The sequence below is a fragment of the Heterodontus francisci genome, chromosome 27, assembly GCF_036365525.1.
Source record: "Heterodontus francisci isolate sHetFra1 chromosome 27, sHetFra1.hap1, whole genome shotgun sequence".
In the NCBI taxonomy this organism is placed as follows: Eukaryota; Metazoa; Chordata; class Chondrichthyes; order Heterodontiformes; family Heterodontidae; genus Heterodontus; species Heterodontus francisci.
The window spans coordinates 67,527,568-67,548,663 of NC_090397.1; the positions used below are offsets into that span (position 1 = coordinate 67,527,568).

Here is a 21,096-nt window from a genome sequence, read left to right on the forward strand (position 1 = left end):
TGCTGCTGAAGCTAGTTGCAGTCCCAGCAGTAGCTGTCAGCCACTGATTGACCGGCAGCTCGTGGAGATGGGACTTCCTGCCTCAGAGGGGTGGAAGTCCTGCCAAGGCCAATTAAGAGCCTCCCACCCAACGTAAAATTCTGGCCCTAATTTAAAGTGGGAAAAGTTCAAAGGAACAAATGACCATTATGGGCAGCGCAGTGGTTAGCACCGCAGCCTCACAGCTCCAGCAACTCACCCACCAGAAGCTTGGGGACTCGGCTTTATACATGTTAAAAAATCCCAATGCACTAACCAAGAAAGAGCAGGATACCCTCTCTGTGTACTGGCCAACATTCCTCCCTCACCCAAAACCACAAAGAACAGATTAGCGAGTCATTGATCTCATTGTGGAATCTTAACTTGTGTAACTCCAGTAGGGGAAAACCACGGAACCTACTGGAAAATGGCACATTTGGCCATTTACCTTTCTCCGCCAGCGTCCTGCTGAAATTATGGCAGGAGACTGGTTGTTGTTACGTTTGCAAATACTGGGATGTCAGTCACTGCACTTCATGGTCAGTCATTGTACATTAAGTACTTTTGAGGCATTTCTCAGAGATGTAATAGGATGTGATCATCATGCAAGAATTGTTCCTTCTAAAATTGTAGTATCTTGCATCAAGAACAAACTTAATTTTACAAATAATTATAGGACATGTTTACATTTCACATTAAGAACCATCTTCCCTGTTTGGCAACATTCCCCAATAAACAACATTAAGCATGAAAGGGGGCAGAATCAAAGTATAAGGATTGCACGGCTCTGAAATTGATACTTCAGATTCATTCCTTGCGGTTTTGGCGGATACTAAAGATCTTTACTGATGATATCACTAAGGTGTGTGCTGTAAGTTCTGACTACCATTCTAAATATCTTCCACTGCACAGATCCTGCTGGGACGTAAGTATAGTATGTCAGTAGACTGGTGGTCATTCGGAGTTCTCCTCTATGAGATGCTGATTGGCCAGTCTCCGTTCCACGGTGGTGATGAGGATGAACTCTTTCAATCCATCCGCACAGATGACCCTGTCTACCCTCGCTGGCTGAGCAAAGAAGGAAGAGACATTCTAGTCAGAGTAAGAGTTTTCTTAAACATGGTTTCATCTTGTTTAATGGTGTGAGTACTCAGCCACCCTTAATGTTCCAAATAAATCCCAATGTCAATATTGCCCTAGTTCCCTTTCATTAAAAATGAATGCATACATTTTCATTCATTATTAACTCTGCTATGCCTTTGCCGATTGTTTAAGATAGATTTGTCTGTGCAAAGCAAGTTGCAGGGTTCCATAATTACAGTTTTCTTCAGTATGAAGTTAAGACTAATCAAGTGTACATGCTGGAAAATGCGATTCAATATTTAATGTCCTTAATTGTATATGGTGGGAATGGAGATCACTGACCATGCAGTCTGTGCATGCAGTGCTGATTGTTAATTGCCTTCAATTGTATGGAGGTGCTGACGATTCACTGGTGCTCCTATAAATAGGAAGAGACTGAAATTGTGGTTGTTGGGTTTGGGCGTGCATGTTGTAATGTGTATCTCTGTAAAGAATGCTTATAAAAAAAGTGTGAAGATTGGCTTCAGTTCTATCCTTCACTGCCTGGTTTTCTGAAGTAAAGCATTAATCGAAGCTCTTGTTTTCAATCTCAGTTTCTGCCAATGATAGAGCTAGAAACTCAGGGTCAGGTGCTCTGAGACCCTCTGCTACATGAAGCTGCTTTATAATTGAAAAGTAAAGGTAGTTATTCTATACCTGTATCGAACCTTGGTTCAACTACTGTTAGAGTACTGCGTGCAGTTCTGGTTGCCAAACTATAAAAAGGATATAAAGGCACTGGAGAGGGTGCAGAGAAGATTTACAAGGGTGGTACCAGAAATGTGTGGGTATACATATCAGGAAAGCATGAATAGGCTGGGTCTCAACTCTTTTTAAAAACAAAAGAAGGCTGAATGGTAACCTAATAGAGATCTTTAAAATTATGAAAGGTTTTGATAGAGTGGATACAGAGAGAATGTTTCCACTTGTGGAGAAGAGTATCACTACAGGCCATTGATATAAGATAGTCACCAAGAAATCCAATAGGGAATTCAGAAGAAACCTCTTTACCCAAAGAAGGGGTGAGAATGTGGAACTCACTGCCGTAGGGAGTAGTTAAAGTGAATAGTTTCGATGTATTTAAGGGGAAGCGAGACAAGTACATGAGGGAGAAGAGAATAGAGGGTTACGATGATAGATTTAGATAAGGAAAGCTGGGAGGAGGCTCGAATGGAGCATAAACCCCAGCATGGGCTGGTTGGGCCAAATGATCTGTTTGCGTGTCATGTATCCTATGTAATCTTATGCATAAGTGGAAGTCATTGAGTGAAATCGGGAGCCAATGCCTCCTTTCATGAATCGGTACATACTAACAAAAATGGAATATCAGTAGCAAGGCTCCGTCCTGCTCCATTCAGTTGGCAAATACAGTAAGGTGTGGATTTTTAGTTCTACAGACCAGGAAGGTCTTGGGTCTAATCTCCAGTTTGTGCTCTCAGCCATAGAAACAGTTGTGGTGCCATAGTTAGTGCTGGTGTCCCTGGGCTAGTGTAGGGAATAGTCCTGGAGAAATAGCACCAGTAGTGCCTCTGCAAGATCCTGCAAATTCAGTGGCAGGACAAGTGCTCCAACATCAGTGTCCTCTCTCAGACCAACATCCGCAGTATCGAGACACTGGTCATGGCTAGTCAGTTACGTTGGACGGCCACATTGTCCGCATGCCTGACACACAACTCCCAAAACAATCTTTCTACTCCGAGCTCAGTTACGTCAAGAGGCTACCAGGAGGGCACAGGAAACACTACAAGGATGTCCTGAAAGCCTCCCTGAAAAAATGTGACATCTCCACTAATTCGTGGGAATCTGTTGCCCGAGACCGCCCAAAATGGAGAAGAAGCATCTGCGAAGGTGCCAGCCAGTTTGAACACCGTCGCCGTGCCCAGGCAGCGACCAAGTGCAAACAGCAGCAGGAGCGTTCGGAAATTCGAGCATCCCATTCACTCGCCTCACCAAACACCACCTGCCCCACCTGTGGCAGAGTGTGTGGATCTAGAATGGGACGATTCAGTCACCTAAACACCCACAACCCGGGACTGGAAGAAAATCATCCTCGTTCCCAAGGGACTGCCTAAGAAGAAGAAGAAGAAGGGAATAATCAGCCATGGCCCCTGCTCGCGTCTGCTGCTGGAAGGTGCACACTGGATGAGGACTGTGTTTGGCTGTGATGCTACACACAGTCGAATAGCCTGCTGACATTCACTGGCCTGTCTCCGGCATGAAGCACGGCCGCTTGGTCAACATACTGAAGGGTTGGTGGCACTGCAGCATGGAGTCATTGACCTCGGGAGTTGAGGGAAGACAACAACAGGAAGATAAAATAAATGTTTTCTAAAGTGAAATATTTTTTCAGTAGGTAACATTGATTTTTAAAAAGGACAAATCAAACTGCAGGCTCTGAAGATTTATTACCCAGTTAATGTTTTTATGTCATGTATGAACAAATGTTTTTAAGTTAACTCAGAGTACACAGTTGGCTGAACTTACATATGTTATTGTTGAAAACCAGGTCTATTGGAGATATTGACTCCTGTGTGCTTGTTTTAGCTCTTTGTTAGGGAGCCAGAGAAGAGACTTGGTATTAAAGGAAACATTCGACAGCATGCCTTTTTCCGGGATATTAACTGGCAGGCACTGGAAAACAGGGAATTGGAACCGCCTTTTAAACCAATTGTGGTAAGACAATGGTTTGATTTGAGTTTGTTTTTCTTTCTCACCCACCCAGTTTTCACATCATGTCAATTTTCTTGTTCAGTTATTCTTTTTCCCCTATGTATTAGTAAATCTCATAATGAGGTGAAGTAGAAAATACCAATTAGAATTTTATTGAAGACTCTCATTACAAAAGTGATTCAGAAACATGAGCACTGTTGACCTTTTCTTGGCTGAATGTACAGTTTCACACCAGTCCTTTGTTACACCGTTCAGTTTATTCAAAAGCACAGACACTGTGGAATGCCTTGCACGAGCTGCCTGAGCACAGAAAGCACCAGAAAATGGCTGCAAACTGGGAAACAGCAGTTCCCCGTTTCTCTGTCATCCCCTCTAATTGATGGTGAAAGGTGGAATAGTGAGAACTGTGTCTATGCTAAGCACGTAAAGGGAGGGAAGGGCAGGTGGCATATTCCGGCAGAAAGGGTTTATATAACCTTTAGAAAGCCAACTACACCAAACCCACAAAGGGTTGTGAAGGGAAATGGCATCTGTTAATCAGAGGCAGAGAGCAGGCTAAAGGCCAATTAACAGATTAACATGCAAAGTCACTTTGCAGCTGCTTCTGCAGGTCAGAGCCACACGTACTAAACACCAATCTGACCCTCAACTGAAAGGCAGCCTCAACCCTCACTGTTATATTTGGCTGTGTCCACAATGCAAGATGGCACACATCAGAATAGAGATTTCAGTGGCACGTCACAGGCCAGTGCTGCACCACATAGCACAACATGACTTTCTTGCCATCGTTACCAGTAGCCCTATTTTGGTATCTGCTTTAATGCACAGCAGCTTTTCCTCTGTTTAACAAGACCCAGGTTTCACTTGTTATTCACATTACCAAATAGATCTGTCCTTTCAAATGCCAACAATCAATATCATTATAAATGCATTCCTCCCCCCACCAGTCCAGACAATGAATTGATGCGGGATGAGTCTCTGTGTAAACCCTAGGGGAAATCACATTCAAATATGGGGTGGGGATTTTTTGACCAAAACTATTACCTTGTTCTGATGTGACTGGCTGCTGCAGATGAGATAATTCAGCCTGCAGCAATCCACGTTTTAACACACATAAAAACACATTCAAGATTGACCTGATATGGCTATGATGTGACCTAGCTAACCTTTAGGATCCTGGCATTCGACTGGCTTAATAATTAACCTTTGGAGTTATCTTTTAGCCAATTCGAGACAAATCAACCCCTCCCCCATTTTATTGGCCTCATATCCTTATTCCCAGAACGCAAAGGAAAACAAGTCAAAAATGTTTTCAGGTCTAAAAAAATTAAAGTTGAAATGAAAACTACACAATCAGAAAATAGAGGTTTAAAAAAAGGGAAAGGAAAGAGAAGGCAAAACAGAAATATTCAAAATGTTAATATTGGTTATTTTACTTTCTCAGTGTTAATGTCACAACAATAAAATAAAACAATAAAAGATCTAAACAGCCAGCTTTAATTTCAGTGCTTCTTCCAGTGTTGCAGAGAGTGAGTTGAAAATCTAAAAAAAAATTCAGCCCAATGAGACTGCATTTGCTCTGGACCCATCCGCAATCTGAAGGTTGAAAGAAAGCAGCTACATCTGAGCTGTGCAGGAACCTCATACATTTTATCACCCAGCAGCTGTTTATACGGACTTTTACTTGTAGTCCTTTGAAAGTCAAGCAGGTGGTTCGAACTCTGCTTGCAAATATAAATAGAGTAAAAGAACAGGAAGTTGAAAGATCTTGTGTGACATTTAGAAGGACAAGTCATGCCAAATATACTAGGGTCATGGAGTGATCTTGAAAGGCTAAGAAAATCAAAGTGTCCGCATTACTGAGAACATAAAAAAACATTCATTGGTGCATTTCCTCACATTGAACTGTTAACAAATATGCATGAGCCTCTGAAAATAGCAAACACTTTTTCAATTATGGTTCAAATTATTGCATTGTATTTCCTCAAAATAACATTTTTTGGTAGTGTACTCACAAGTTGGCTCATTGTTCTTGTTTAGATACATCAACAGGTAGCTTAATAAAGAGGTCTGTATTTGATTTCCACCCCGCCCCATGTGTGCTAACATTCTCAACACCTCTAGATTACTGGAACTCCTAGACAGAAGGCTCCACATCCCCTGGACCGTAAAGGGATTTGACACCTGAAATTCAATATACCTTCTAGAGTTTCCACCCACTGACTATGAATGGTGTACATCTATTCCGAATGTTCACACGACCAGCCAAAAAAAGGGTCTCCTCCAACTTGAATGTCCATGTGCACAAAACAACAAAATCAAATGTATCGACCAGTAGTTACTTACTTTCTTGGAGGGTGTTGATAGGGTGAATATTGAATGAATATCACTTCTGGCTGAAGAATCAATGATGAGGGGGTCATCAATTTAAAATTGTTACCAAGAGAGAGTGAGAAGAAAGATTAGGAGAAATTTACACAGAGGGATTTTGGAGCATGGAATACTTTGAAACGGGCTAGCTGAGGCAGAAACAACTGCACATTTTTAAAAATCTGTCTGTCAAACCTCACTTCCAAATGAAATGCCACCCACAAAATTGGCCATCACCATCTCTCCGGCCCTCCCCCACCACCCCCCACAAACTTTCAAATACAAGTATCCTCCAATTGCGCTGTCCAGGCAGGTATCTTTCAATATTGTGACCAGATTTTCAGGCACTGCAGGAAACAGTCATTTCTCTGGTCTTTTGATATGAATTTTTTTTTTTTTATTCAACTTACTGGGATTTGCTGTGTATTATCAGTTTCTTTGAATGCATTTTTATGACAAAGCACAAGTCCCAGTAAAAATTGAAGACTTTCCCCAATTGCAAGTTCTTAAACATGCTGTGCCTAACATGCATGAATTATTGTTAAATGAGGTTTAACGTTAAATTTTAAGACTCAAAGTTGAAATATAGTGGCGTAAGTTTGGCGTTTCCTTAGAAACGATCAGACTATTATGCTAATTTATGCCCATGTGGACTTTGGCCATGTTCTAATTGGATTTGAAGATGTGTTTGACTATCAAAATGGGCACAATTTTGGGCACAGTTTCTGTTGTAACTTCCAGATTGAGCCCACAGTTGAAACCCTGGGCCATTAAATCAAAGTCTGGTCTCTCCAGTGGATGTAAAAGATGCCATGACACTGTAGAAAGAACAGTGGGGGAGTTCTCCCAGTGTCCTGGTCATTATTCATCCCTCAACCAACAACATTTTTAAAAATCTGGTCAGTCATCTCATTGCTGTTTGTGAGACCTTGCTGTGTGGAGATTGGCTGCTGCATTTCCCTACATTACAATCGTGAATATACTCTATATAATTAGCATTGAAGCACTCTGGAACACCCTGAAAGGTGCTTTAGCAATACAAGTTCTTCTATCTTTCTCTGTGGTTACAAATGTGCAGACTGGTTAAAAGAGCCAGAATGCTCCCTTTAAACTTGTGTTCCTTCAAGTGCAATGACCACTCCCAGGACCCCAATGGTGAACTCTGCTCAAAGGTTGTGTGGGCTGACTAGCTTTTTTTTTTAAAGTTTGCAAATTGCGAAGCTGAAACAAATGCTAATACTGCTGGAGGTGTAACTTGATTACCTCACAGGGGAAACGGTTGCATGGTGGTAATGTCACTGTACTAGAAATACAGTGTCCTGGGGGACATGGGTTCAAATCCCACTGTGGCAGCTGGTGAAATTTAAATTCAGTTAATTAAAAAAAACTGGAATTGGAAGTTAGTCTCAGTAATGGTGCCATGAATCTATTATCGACGGTCATAAAATCTCATCTGTTTCTGAAAGAAATCTGTCATCCTTACCTCGTCTGGTCTACATGTGACTCCACACCTACAGAAATGCGGTTGACTCTTAACTGCCTTCTGAAATGGCCCTAGCAAGCCACTCAGTTGTCAAGGGCAATTAGAGATGGGCAACAAATCCTGGGCTTGCCAGCGACGCCCACATCCCATGAAAAGAATTTTTTTAAAACACAACATAACCATATTAAAGCAAAATACCAAATTTCACTGCTGATTGTATTAGCAAAACGGCGACGGGATAACGATGCCACGAGAAATTCCTCCATGCATTACATTTACCCCACAGGCAAGATTATGTAACCATTGCGACTTTCCCTGGGGGAGAAATGTAATGTATGGAGGAATTTCCAGCTAAAACCAAGACATTATAATTTCTCATTCAATGAAATGATAAAACCTCATTTCAAATTAGTTAGTTATACTGCAGTCTTTATGCTGTTATTTACATAATTTGAGTGAGTTTTTGTGCTTTCTGCAGATACATTACCCATCAAACATCCCTAGGTCAGGTATAGCACAGGCCAGACACAGACTAATGTTCCATCTTTAGCTACTGAAAAGTTGAAGTGAATGAGAGGAGTTATGTAAAAAATGTGATATCCAGTTCAGATGTCAAGGGGGTTCTGTAGTAATACTCCTGGTAATGCTATCATTTAACTTAATTTTGAGCAATATTGATGCTCCCCTGAATTTAAGATACTCCGGTCACTTACAAGAGTGATCTGAGGCAGCCCTGAAATGTATAACAACCATTCTATTTGGACAATATGGTTTCAGCCTTGAAGAATGATCCAACTGCAAGTTAATTATAAATGCAGTCTTCATTCACTTAATGGTCAGTAAAATAATGTCACATTTGCTGACAAATTCAAATACATAATGACCTTCATTTCTGCTGCTGTTTTGCCGCAATGGCAAGTTGCATTTTGGCACTCAGTTCCATAGAGGGACTGTACCTTCTCTTCAGGATCAACCATAGCAGTGACAGTGGCTGTTAAGGAGCAAGTCAGCGTAACAGCACCTACTTATTCCCTCCAATACATTGACACGTGGTAGAGTAGGTAATGATATAAAAAAACAATTACTTGATAGAAAGCCCTTTCTACGAAATACTGTGGCACTGAGCTGAAAAAAGTGCGCGGCACATGCATGAGACGTGTACTGCAGAGCGGCTGCGTTATTTCACGCAGCGGCTCATTAACATGGAGGGGGCGGAACGCCTGCCCCCGATGACTTAGAGGGAGTGGGTACTCCATCCCCGGCAATGGCATTCGGTGCCACCACACAGGTGCCAGTGCCATTTTTGAAGGGCTTCAAGCCCTTCAGTTACATTTGAACTTTTACAGGTCCCGGTCGCCGGGTAATAAAATTAAAATGTTAATGCAACTTTGAATCCCATCTCCCACACACCCCCGCCCCCATTAGTAATCTATATATAAATTGCCTTCTCCCTCCAAAAGAAAGATAATTCAGAACCTGAACTTCTCCCCCCGAACTTTATATCCTTTGACCCTCAACCCCTTCCCACCATCCCCGCAACCAATAGGAAACGTTTTCCCACTTCCCACCCCCTGCCCTGAAAACTTCACTCCTTCACCCCCTCCCCACCAGTGTTATGCCTCGGATCCCCAAACAGAGATCCGAAGGCGCAGGAGTTCCGGCCACTGGCTGGAATATCAGCGTGGGACAGCTGTCCGGCCAAGATCAGTGTTTATGCATTCATAATTTAAATATTTAAATTAAGGCTCCACTGCTGAGTGGTGGAGGTGGGGGGCTGCCCTGAGGCCTCACCGCCATCGGAAAAATGAGGTGGGCCCTTCCTGGCGTCGGGGCCCATGGCACACCTCTCCCAGAAGTATTTTCCAGGCCTCCCCGCCACATCCCCCGATGTCGGGGGGCTGGTAAAATTCAGCTGACTTAATGATGGGCACTGTTGGACAGGGAAGTCAATTAGATGGTTGGAAACAAAATTCATCCCAGCTACCCACTGTAAGAGAACTCTCCTATCTGGTCCATTTTTCCCTCTTCTAAACACAAACTAAGAGGGAATATGAGTCAAACCGTTTAGGTTTCACTATTTTACACAGAGGTGGTAAATAAATGAAGCAGATTGCCCAAGAAGCAGCAAAGACAAATAATGTTATTTATGCAGGAAGGAGTTGGATAGATACTTGAAGAATCAATTAAGGGACACAAGAGACTGAGTAATGCACAGTATGGGTACCTGGCAATGGTCTGTTTAAAAATCCTGTATATTCCTACATCCTATACCTCATAATGGGTTATTGAAGATAGGCATGTCAGATTCTCAAATGTTTTAATTATTTTTATTTAATAGAAATCAACAAGTGACTGCAGCAACTTTGACAAAGAATTTTTGAATGAGAAACCCAAGCTGTCTTGTGCTGACAGGACCCTCATCAACAGCATGGACCAAAACATGTTCAACAATTTTTCATTCACTAACCCCAAAATGGAGAGAATACTTTCATGAAGATGAAATGACAATCCCAGAATATCTTACCTCTGTAACACTGAAGAATTTGACGTTTTGCATTCACCTGTGATGACAGCATTTTCTTAAACATAGTGATCGCTAAATTCTGTGTTAAACCTGTGGCATGAAATAGAGGTATCATGTATGTTAAATATACCAGAATGTTCCTGGATATCTATGTTGAAAGCCATTTTGTGAGAACATCCATAGCCTCTGAGAAGAGATTCTAATTTTTTTTTTTGGACTAGGAGGACTAGGCAGATGTGCCTAAACGTGATGTCTATAATCTTTGAGCACAATCGCTGAAGAACTGAGAACAACACTGCATGTCGAAACATTTAGCTTTTGATTAAGTGTTTTTTAAAGCATTCATTTCCATGTGACTCGCCATGGAGCAAGAATGAAAATAACTGCTGTTTCTTGGAAAGTATTTTGTTTTTCGGTTGTGTGCATGTGATAACACTTCAATCTCAAGTATTGACAGGGCTCACAGTGAACTGGTGCAGGGCCGGTTGAAAGAAGAATTCACAAACTCATTCCTGTTCAAACTAACAACCCAAAGAGCAAAGCACACACAGCTACGGTGGGATTATTTAATAATTGTAATTTTTCACATATTAGACCACTGACGTAGTGGGATTGCTGCCTAATAGTAACCTGGAAGACCAAAATTCCACCCATCTCCCCAGAACTACAACCAGTAAATCAGGCCATTCCTTTTACAATAGAGGTGAAGGTTCAGCCTTTCGCATCAATACACATGGTGAGCAACAAAGATAAGTGAAGAAAATGGAACAAAGTACTCAACAAGATGGGAAGATTTTAATATCTTCTTGGCAACAGGGTGACTAAGATTACACAAGCTGTAGAAATTCAGCTTTCTTTATCTTATCATTTGTGTGCCAGGAAATCGCTCTGCATGTAAGCTTTTCTTCTATCATTGAGGTCATCAAGTCAGCGTTGCCAGGGCTAGTCACCATGGTTCCATTAATTACATTCAGTATCTGCCTGGTGAGAGCAATAGCGTGCGACTGGAAGAAGATATGAACATTTTTACCAGGCCATATTAATGTGCTGTTGATATTGGATGGAACAAATACGCTTCCATGAACTTTGCAAAAGCCAGAACATATTGAAATGTATCAGGAATATCATTAGTGTGACATTGGCAACAAATCTCCAGAACTGTCGGGCAACTCAGATTAATCATGCACTGGAAACAAGGAAAATAAGCAGGACTGGAACGGGACAACACAGGGAAACTTGCATGTATTGGACAGTGTGTCATCTTGAAGTAAGGGATGAAATGTGAAATGTATAGACATTTGTAGAGGGTCTACTCTTCAGGAATTTAGGTGGGACAACCCAATAAAAAGGGTCATGGATTGTTGTTCAGTCAACTATTTTCACATAACCCAAACATAACTGAAGTAGTAATTACTTACATAGTGATCTCACCTTTTACCTGTAACATTTCTCTATTGTAACCTTTTTCAATTATTAAGCAACACTACTCTGGAATTTTTTTCTCTGAATTTTCTCCTAAGCTCCAATACAATGTCATCCAACGCCCTTCATTCTTGCTGCATCCTAACGGTGGTGAAATCAGGAATAACACACCACCACCTCCTCTAAGTCAATCTTTCCCAGGACAATGGAAGACTTTCCTTCCACTTTATATCTACAGATTTTTAAAACCCAAAGTTGATTAGTCTCATCTCCCCTTCTATTCTTTCCAACATTACTGCTGTTCTGCACTTTTGGGCCTTCAAGGAGTATTATTTTTAAGTGGCATTACTTCATTACAAATGGTACCTGACATTGCTCTTACCTTAGGAGCTACCCGAGTGGAGACATTACAATTATCTTAGCTTGTTACTGAATGCACTGTGCATTTTTATTATCATGAAGGCAAGTTTTGTATTATATATTATCTGTAAATGCTTGCATTAACCCTGCAATCCTCACAATTACTTTCCACGCTCTTGAGGTTTGTCATTAAAATACTTTGCTCACCCATTTGGAGCAGAATGCATTCAGGAGTTTTACCATTTTGTTGTGGAGATCGACATTTAATGCTGTTTGTGGGCACTGCTGTCTGTTCACTGGCCTTGGCTCTGTGACTGTCAGGGTCTTGCTGTGAAGTGTAGCGGTCAAGGCCGTTCGTAAATAAAATCTTGACCTCAGCTACAACAGTGTAAAACAGCAGTGCAAGGTCAATGAGTCAGTAGACAAAAGTGCATTCTGGTGCAATATTGCACCATAATGTTTCAGGTTTGATCCCTGACTTGTGCCAGGGTGAATGGGCGGTGGGGGGAATAGGGTGGCGGAGGGGGGGGGGGGAGGAGGGAATGCACTGGCAATCGTGCCCCTAAGCTTAGGTGGGAAAATCAAAAAGTGTTCCTGTTTCTGATCGGAATCTAGTGATTCCTGCTAGATGGCACTCACTTGTGGATTTTGAATGAGCACAGGATTTGTCTTAGTTGGGTTGAGTTGTCATGCTCTGGAATGTGCTGCCTCAAAAGGGTGGTGAAAACAGATTCAATAGTAACTTCTAAAAGGGAATTGAAAAAGTACTGGAAAATAAAAAAATTGCAAGGCTATGGGGAAAAGAGCAGGGAGCAGAATGGGGCTAATTGGACAACTCTTTCAAAGAGCCAGCGCAGGCATGATGGGTCAAATGGCCTCTTTCTCTGCTGTATGATTCTATGTTGCCCTTCCCACCCCAAATCAAATCACCTGCTGACATTGGACAAGCTATTGAAAGGAAAGTCATGCCCTAATATTTCACAACTTGGAGGGAGAAAACTGGAAAATAAAAAGAAAAGACAGAAAAACCTAATATTTATGTTGAACTGACTCGGGTACTTTAATGATAAACGATGCATAGTAATATTTGTGTGGATTACAGATTTAACAAGCTGCAAACCCCACCACCCCAGAAAATGAATTTCCTTCATTTGGGCATTTTTAGATATTAATGCAATGCCTTCCAAATGCCAATATCCTTCTTTACTGTTTACGCAAAAATTAATTTGAGGTGCAATCCGTAACATTTTCTACCTATAAGATATTCTGTGAATAAAGTCAAGGTAAAATTGACTTGGTTTGACAGGAATCGTAGCAGATTATGAAACATTTTAACTAATGCAATGATGAAAGGTAACTAAAGAGCTTGTTGGGCTGAATTCTTTTGTGGTCTCTCAGTTGGCCAATGATTGGGAGGTCAAAGAATTCTATTGGGTTATGCATTATCTTAAATGGTTCATAAGGTGTATTTTTAACTATATGGGATCTCTACTTGAAATGTGAAAATGTTACTGTCCCTGCTGTGGTTGCCTTTGTCAAAGTATGTGTGATGTACACTGCTGTACTGTAAAACTTCTGAGATATTAGAAGATAGTGTATTAACTCACCACAATTCAGAATTTTGACAAGCACATTGGGATAGGGGACATTTTGGTTGGGTTTATGCAACATTGATGTCCAATGCTGGAGGCACTTAAGATTTGAAATTTCCGACAAACAAGAATATGTTGGCACCACGGTCAACGTTAAACTTTAAGATATGGTGAAATGTAGTTGCATAGTGAGTTACAACAGTCTCCTTAGTCTCTGAGGGATGAGGGTGCAGGGCTTTGAATAAAGCTGGGAGCCTCCGCTCACTGCTGACTGCAATATCCTAAGTCATAGAAGTTTCAGCGATTTCAATTCGTTTTGTAGCAGGATAAGTCCATAACACAAAGCTGCCTACATTTTGGCGCACACTTGGCATTAAGCTCTGCATCTGGCCTGCTCGGTTTTTTGGCCGGAGAGTGCTTGTTGCTGATGCTAAGTGCCAACAGTGGAAAGCTGTTTCCAAGTCCAGCACTGACATCTTGCATGCCCCCGACATGTGCCTAAATTCACCCGACAATAAAATAAATGAATAGATGTCAATGTTAAACGATATCTTGAAAATAGCAAAGTGTCTATGTATAAATTACCTCATTAGTCTACTTGTACCAAGTAAAATCATGTAGGATAATGATCATATTGCCTACCTGTGTATTTCTTGATTCCTGGTGTTGCAGTGGTGTCGTTGCATCGCATGCTTCCATACATTCCCGATAAATGAACATCGCTCTTCAAACAAAATTTACAAATCAGAATTTGCAAAGCTTCTGGATAGGATTGCAGTTGTTGATTTTGATGTTACGACCACAGGCCCCACATAACAACAACAACTTGCATTTACATAGCACCTTTACCATAGTAAAGCATCCCAAAGGATTTCAGAGGAGTTTTAACGCACGATTCATTTCATTATCAGTTTGAATATTAACTTTGACTAAGAAACAGCCCTTTAGCACTGGTTGCCCAGGGTTTGGGGAAGGTGCAAAGAGAATCATTTATATAATATATAATTAACGTAATTCAAGAACCAGTGGACAAGATAGAAACTATGCTCGTGCTGCTTTCTCATTGATTGGACAATTGGATTCCAGTCCCAGTCGTGGATATCCTCACATTGGTGTGAGTGTTAAAACCAAACTTTGAAGTAGGGGCATTTTTGCACCTTGAATATCAATGTTTTAACAACACGAAACCTAAAAAAGGTGAATTGAATCCTCAGTTGTATTGAGTTATTACATTCTCATTACATCTCTGGAGCCTGGGTTTGAATGTTGACTGGACTCGATGAGATGCAAACCTGAACCTAAGGGAAATGTCTTGATTGTAAAGAATACTCACGAGACAAGTCAATAAAAGCAGAGTTCCCAATAGTTTGCAAATGCTCCAAAGCTGACTATAAATAAAATTGTTTTTGTGGGTGGCATGTTGGCACTATTAATCAAATGCCATGGGGCAGCAATGGATTTAGATGTAAATCCTGCTTAGTTTACAATCTGAGCCACAGTGAGCAAGTAACTGTTGAATAGAGGTGGAAGTATCTCAGGAGAGGAAAGAGAGAATCGTGTCATATCTGGAGATTCTGTGATACCTCATGGCATTACGGAACAGTATCATCCACATTAAACACACATTGATCTCAACCTTCTCCCTCCTTCCCCCACCCCTTCGTGTGCATTTTCTTTATTTGTTCAGGCATCAAACGTCAATAGTTAGAAGGAAAAATATTTAGTAAGTTAAAGCTGTATTTTGAAATGTGAGACATTTACTAAAATGGAAGAATCTGAACAGTTGGCTATTGAAGTCTGCTGTTACAGAATCAGCTGGACTCGCAACATCAATTTGCATTGATATTGTGCCCTTAACAGAGAAATATAGCCCGCGGTACCTCACAGAAGACAAAACCTAGACCAAGCCAGAGAGCGATATTAGGAGGGGTGACCAAAAGCTTAGTCAAAGAGATAGGTTTTAAGGAGTGTCTTATGGAGGATAGAGAGATAACAACAACTACTTACATTTATATAGTGCCTTTAACAGAATAAAACATCTCAAGGTACTTCACAGGAGCATTATAAAACAAAGTATAACACCGAGCCACATAAGAAAATATTAGGTCGGGTGATCATAAGCTTGGTCAGAGAGCTAAGTTTTAAGGAGTGTCTTAAAGGAGGAAAATGAGTTAGAGAGGCAGAGGGGTGTGGGGAAGGTATTCCAGAGGTTAGGACCCAGGCAACTGAAGGCGCAGCCACCTGGAGATGGGAAAGCCGAGTGGTTTAGGGAATAAATTCCAAACTGTTGCATTTCCACGTGATTATTTGAGGGACTAAATTCTGGAAATGTATCCTTCCAGAGATGTTCTTGAAGTACATACTATTGTCAATCTTGGCTGAGAAACGTCAAAGTTTTTGCATGAAATGTGCTGGTTTATTCTGATCTGCGAACAGTAAAAGGCAAGGCAACAGCCCATTAAGGGCATAGTTGATTAATGTATTGATTGTCATCTGAGTTCTGTACAAAAAAATGAGTTGAATTGGATTATTCTTTTTGGACCCTTTAAGTAGGACATGGTTTTGAATCAACAAGGACAACAACTGCGGCCATTTATCTTTCGTTATGTATTTAGGTCACTTGTTATTGGTGAGTCAAACTAGGACTGGAGTTCCTGTTTTGTCTCCAGTCAGCATCTAACTTGATCATAACATCTTGCTCTGGATCCCAACACATCAAAATGAAACCTGCTGTTTTAAGTCAGCAAGCAGCTTTAAGTTATATTACTGAAGTCTAGTGTGAGTTTATGCTTCAAAATAAACTTTACCCAAATGATTTCCTCGGGCTGGGGCGTAGCCGTCACAAAGCCAGATTTGTGCTGGTGTAATGTCACAAGCAGGTGTGTCCACGTTCTGTGGTCAGTCTTATCAGATATTCACTGAGTGTGGACTCACATCACGAATATTCTCATTAGCAAAAGCGCAAGTCCACATAGGAATATATGAATATCTCAACAGTAATAATTATAGCTGTGGCTTGTACATCGTTGTGTAAAGCAATAACCACATTAATTCTGAAATAAGTGACAAACTCCATTTGGCTTTTTCCACATCCTAATGAAAGATTAGAATAGAACGAGAAATGTGCAGTCTTCAGATTTTTGCAATGTTTTACAGATTATACAATGACAAAAATCATCAAAATGTCATTTATCCAGCCGTTAATTCCTTTTAAAATTTCTCCGAGTGTTTTTGTTATTTTTGCCCAGTTTTCATCAATGATTTGCCTTCCCTGTCTTCCTGTTAGAAGGAAGGTCCACTTGTTAGCAAAATTAAAACCCATGGCAACATGGTCACAGAGTTGATTCAGGGACAGAAAGCAGAGATTAGTGATGAACAGTTGTTTTTCATATTAGAGGGGATTATACAGACATGTTCCCCAGGGGTCAATAATAAGACCACTGCTCTTTTTGATATATGTTAATGACCATTTCTCTGGTCTATTTACGTTCTCCTAAAGACTGCTACAATCCGCATCATTTTTACTACCTTTCCAAATTTTCTGCTATTTGCGAACTTCAAAATTATGCCCTGTCTAGCCAAAGAGCCCCTCGACATGGCGGCCTTTGGATGCACCACCACCCAGGCAGGCAGGGAGGGCCTGTAGCCTGCCTGGAGTGCTGGCAACCAAGCCTGCCACTGGGTGCCCACCTCCAAGCAATTAAACTGTACCTCACCCCCCAATTGCATCGGCAAACTGGAGGCCTACTAGAAAATCCCAGTCAGCCTCCTTAATCCCTGGTTAACAAGGCTCTTAACGAGACTAATTGTCTGCCTGTCTCGTGGAGGCAGGGGGCCTTACCAGGATCAGAACCCGCTTCAGCCAAAATGGCCAAAGTCAGGAACGGGGTCAGGAAGCTGCAACACCGGCCACCCTCCTAATTTTCAGGCCCATTCCACCTCCGTTCCCAACCTCAGCAGGGGCTGAAAATTCATTGCCATAAAATTTATTATTGGCCTACATTACATCAGAGGAGAATGGAACAGTTTCAGTCTCCTTACCCAAGGAAGGATATACTTGCCTTAGAGGAAGTGCAATGAAGATGGACCAGAGTGCTGTCCCATGAGGAGAGATTGAGTAGACAAAGAACAAAGAACAGTACAGCACAGGAACAGGCCATTCGGCCCTCCAAGCCTGCGCCGATCTTGATGCCTGCCTAAACTAAAACCTTCTGCACTTCTGGGGTCCGTATCCCTCTATTCCCATCCTATTCATGTATTTGTCAAGATGCCTCTTAAACGTCTCTATGGTACCTGCTTCTAAACTTTGCCCCTCTCACCATAAACCTATGTCCCCTAGTAACTGATTCTTCCACCCTGGGAAAAAGTTTCTGACTATCCACTCTGTCCACGCCGCTTATAACTTTGTAAACCTCTATCATGTCACCCCTCTATCTCCGTCGTCCCAGTGAAAACAATCCAAGTCTATCCAACCTCTCCTCATAGCTAATGCCCTCCAGACCAGGCAACATCCTGGTAAATCTCTTCTGTACCCTCTCCAAAGCCTCCACATCCTTCTGGTAGTGTGGTGACCAGAATTGCACGCAATATTCTAAGTGTGGCCTAACTAAAGTTCTGTACAGCTGCAGCATGACTTGCCAATTTTTATACTCTATGACCTGACCGATGAAGGCAAGCATGCCGTATGCCTTCTTGACTACCTTATCCACCTGCGTTGCCACTTTCAGTGACCTGTGGACCTGTACGCCCAGATCTCTCTGCCTGTCAATACTCCTAAGGGTTCTGCCATTAACTGTATACCTCCCACCTGCATTAGACCTTCCAAAATGCATTACCTCACATTTGTCCGGATTAAACTCCATCTGCCATTTCTCCGCCCAAGTCTCCAACCGATCTATATCCTTATATATAGGCCTTTATTTTCTGGCATTTATAAGAATGAGAGGGGTTCTCATTGAAGCATGTACAATTCATAGAGGACTTGACTGGGTGGATCCTGGGAGGCTGTTTCCTCGGGCTGGAGAGTCTAGAACTCAGGATCATAGTCGCCAGATAAGTGGTCGGCCATTTAGGACTGAGATGAAATTTCTCCTGTCAGAGGGTTGTAAATCTTTGGAATTCTCTACTCCAGAGAGTTGCGGATGCTCAGTCATTGAGTACATTCAAGGCTGAGATCATTAGATTTTTGGACACTAAGGAAATCAAGGATATGGGGATTGGGCAGGAAAGTGGAGTTGTGGTAGAAGATCAGCTATAATCGTACTGAATGGGAAGCAGGTCGAGGGGCCGAACGGCCTCCTCCTGCTCCTATTTCTTACATTCATATGGAACAGCCAAAGCAAATTGCATTGAGTGCATCAGAATAGACATCAAACTAAGACAGCTGCCTAATTCCAGCAATGTGCAGTCGGCAGATCTTGGGTACATCCACAGATCCACACTGCCAGGGAAAGAATGCTCCCAAATTCCAATTCATTTCCTTGCAAGCCGTGGCGCAGAAGGCATTACAGAAATTAATGGAAACACTCAGCAGGTCAGGCAGCATCAATGCAGCAAGAAGCAAAGTTAGCATTTCAGGTCAAAATGTTACAGTTGTAACAGGTTTTAAGCAAGTACAGAGGCAGGGAAGTGGGTGGGGGGGAAGAGAACAAAAGGAAGAGTGTATGATAGGATGGAAGACAGGAAGGATTAAATAACAGAAGAGTGGATGGCGCAAGGCAAAAGGGAGTGGTAATGGGGCAAGTAAAGAAACAAAAGATGGGTCTAGAGGAGGTGTTGATGACAACAGCAGAATCATTACTAGTGTCTGCTGTCCAAAAAAAGGGTTTGATCTTAAATTGTTGATCTCGATGTCAAGTCTGGAAGATTGTAAAGCATCTACCTGGAGAGATGAAGTGCTTTTCCACAAGCCTACACTAACCTTCATTGGAGCAGTGTATGAGGCTGAGGACAGAGTGGGAGTGGAACGGAGAAATAAAATGACAGGCAACAGGAAGCTCAGCTTGCGGACTGATTGGAAATGTTCACAAAGCAGTCACCCAGCCTGCGTTTGGTCTCTCCAATGTAGAGGAGACTGCATGATGAGTAGCAAATACAGCAAATTGAAAGAAGTACAAGTAAATCGCTGTTTCACCTGGAAGGAGTGCATTGGGCCATGGACGGTGAGAAGAGAGGAGATAAAAGGGTAGGGGTTGCATCTCGTGCACTTGTGTGGGAAGGGGAGGTGTTAGGGTGATTGAAAAGTGGGCCCCAGTGTCCCAGAGGGTGTAGTCCCTTCGGAATGCTGAAAGAGGAGAGGAGGGGGAGATGTTTTTGGTGATAGCGACATGCTGGAGGTGGCAGAAATGGCGAAGGATGATTCGTTGAATGTGGAGGCTGGTAGGTGGGCGGTGAGGACAAGTTTCCCTCCAATCCACACACCATCCTGACTTGGAACTATATGGCCGTTCCTTCATTGTCACTGGGTCAAAATCCTGGAACTTCCTTCCTAACAACACTGTGGGTGTACCTACCCCACATGGACTGCAGTGGTTCAAGAAGGCAGCTCACCACCACCTTCTCAAGGGCAATTAGGAAAGGGCAATAAATGCTGGCTTGGCCAGCGTTGCTCACATCTCATGAATGAATGAAAAAAAGGGGGAACCCTTATGGTTCTGGGAAGGAGGGAAAGGGTGAAATCAGAAATGTGGGAAATGTGACCCAGATCGTCAAAGGCTCTGTCAACCGCAGTGCAGGGGGAATCCTCAGGTAAGGGAAAAGGAAAACACGTCGGACATGCTTGTGTGGAAGCTGCATCATCTGAACGGATGAGCTGGAGAAACTGGGAGAAAGGAATGGAGTCCTTACAGAAAGTGGGATCGGAGAAAGTGTAGTCAAGGTAGCAATGGGAGTCAGTGGGCTTATAGTGAATATTGGTGGACAACCTATTCCCAGAAATGGAGATAGAGAAATTGAGGAAGGAAAGGGAAGAGTCAGAGATGGACCATGTGAAGGTGAGGGAGGGATGGAAATTTGAAGGAAAGTTTATGATATTGTCCAGTTTGGGGAAAGAGCCGGAAGCAGCACCAATACAGCCATCAACGTATCAGAGACCTGAGTAGGACTGGAACAAGGAATGTTCCACATACTGCATGGAATAGCAGACATAGCTAGGACCCATAACAACAACTTTTATTTGGAGGAAGTGAGTGAGTGGAGTTAAAGGAGAAATTGTTCTAAAGTCTATATTTAAAGATAGAGTGCCTGAACACCTTGAAAGTGTTCAGCTGATCAGATAACCAGCATGGATTTGTAAAGGGTAGATCATGCCTGACGAACATGAATGACTAAAATAGTGGACAGGGCAAGGTCTAGGGATGTTATTTATATTGTCATAGGAAAGACTTTATCAAATGCCTTCTGGAAGAGGTTGTTGGCTAAAGCTGACACTCATGAAATTGAAGGCAAATTATTGACCTGGTTAGGAGATTGGCTGAGTAATAAGAGACAGCGAGCAGGGATAATGGGCAGGTACTCTAACTGGCAGGTTGTGACTA

General features: G+C 42.1%; 1 protein-coding gene across 5 annotated transcripts in view; it reads left to right on the plus strand.

Moving 5' to 3' along the window:
* prkcq (protein kinase C, theta) overlaps positions 1-12,463 on the plus strand; it is a 207,429-nt gene extending 194,966 nt beyond the window's left edge. For all 5 annotated transcript variants that reach the window (XM_068059524.1, XM_068059525.1, XM_068059526.1 and 2 more), the window contains exons 16-18: positions 931-1,119; positions 3,685-3,813; positions 10,002-12,463. In XM_068059524.1, the coding sequence (XP_067915625.1) occupies positions 931-1,119; positions 3,685-3,813; positions 10,002-10,157 (474 nt within the window). In that variant the 3' untranslated portion in view covers positions 10,158-12,463. The remainder of the gene's footprint in view (positions 1-930; positions 1,120-3,684; positions 3,814-10,001) is intronic.
* The last annotated feature ends 8,633 nt before the right edge of the window (positions 12,464-21,096 follow it).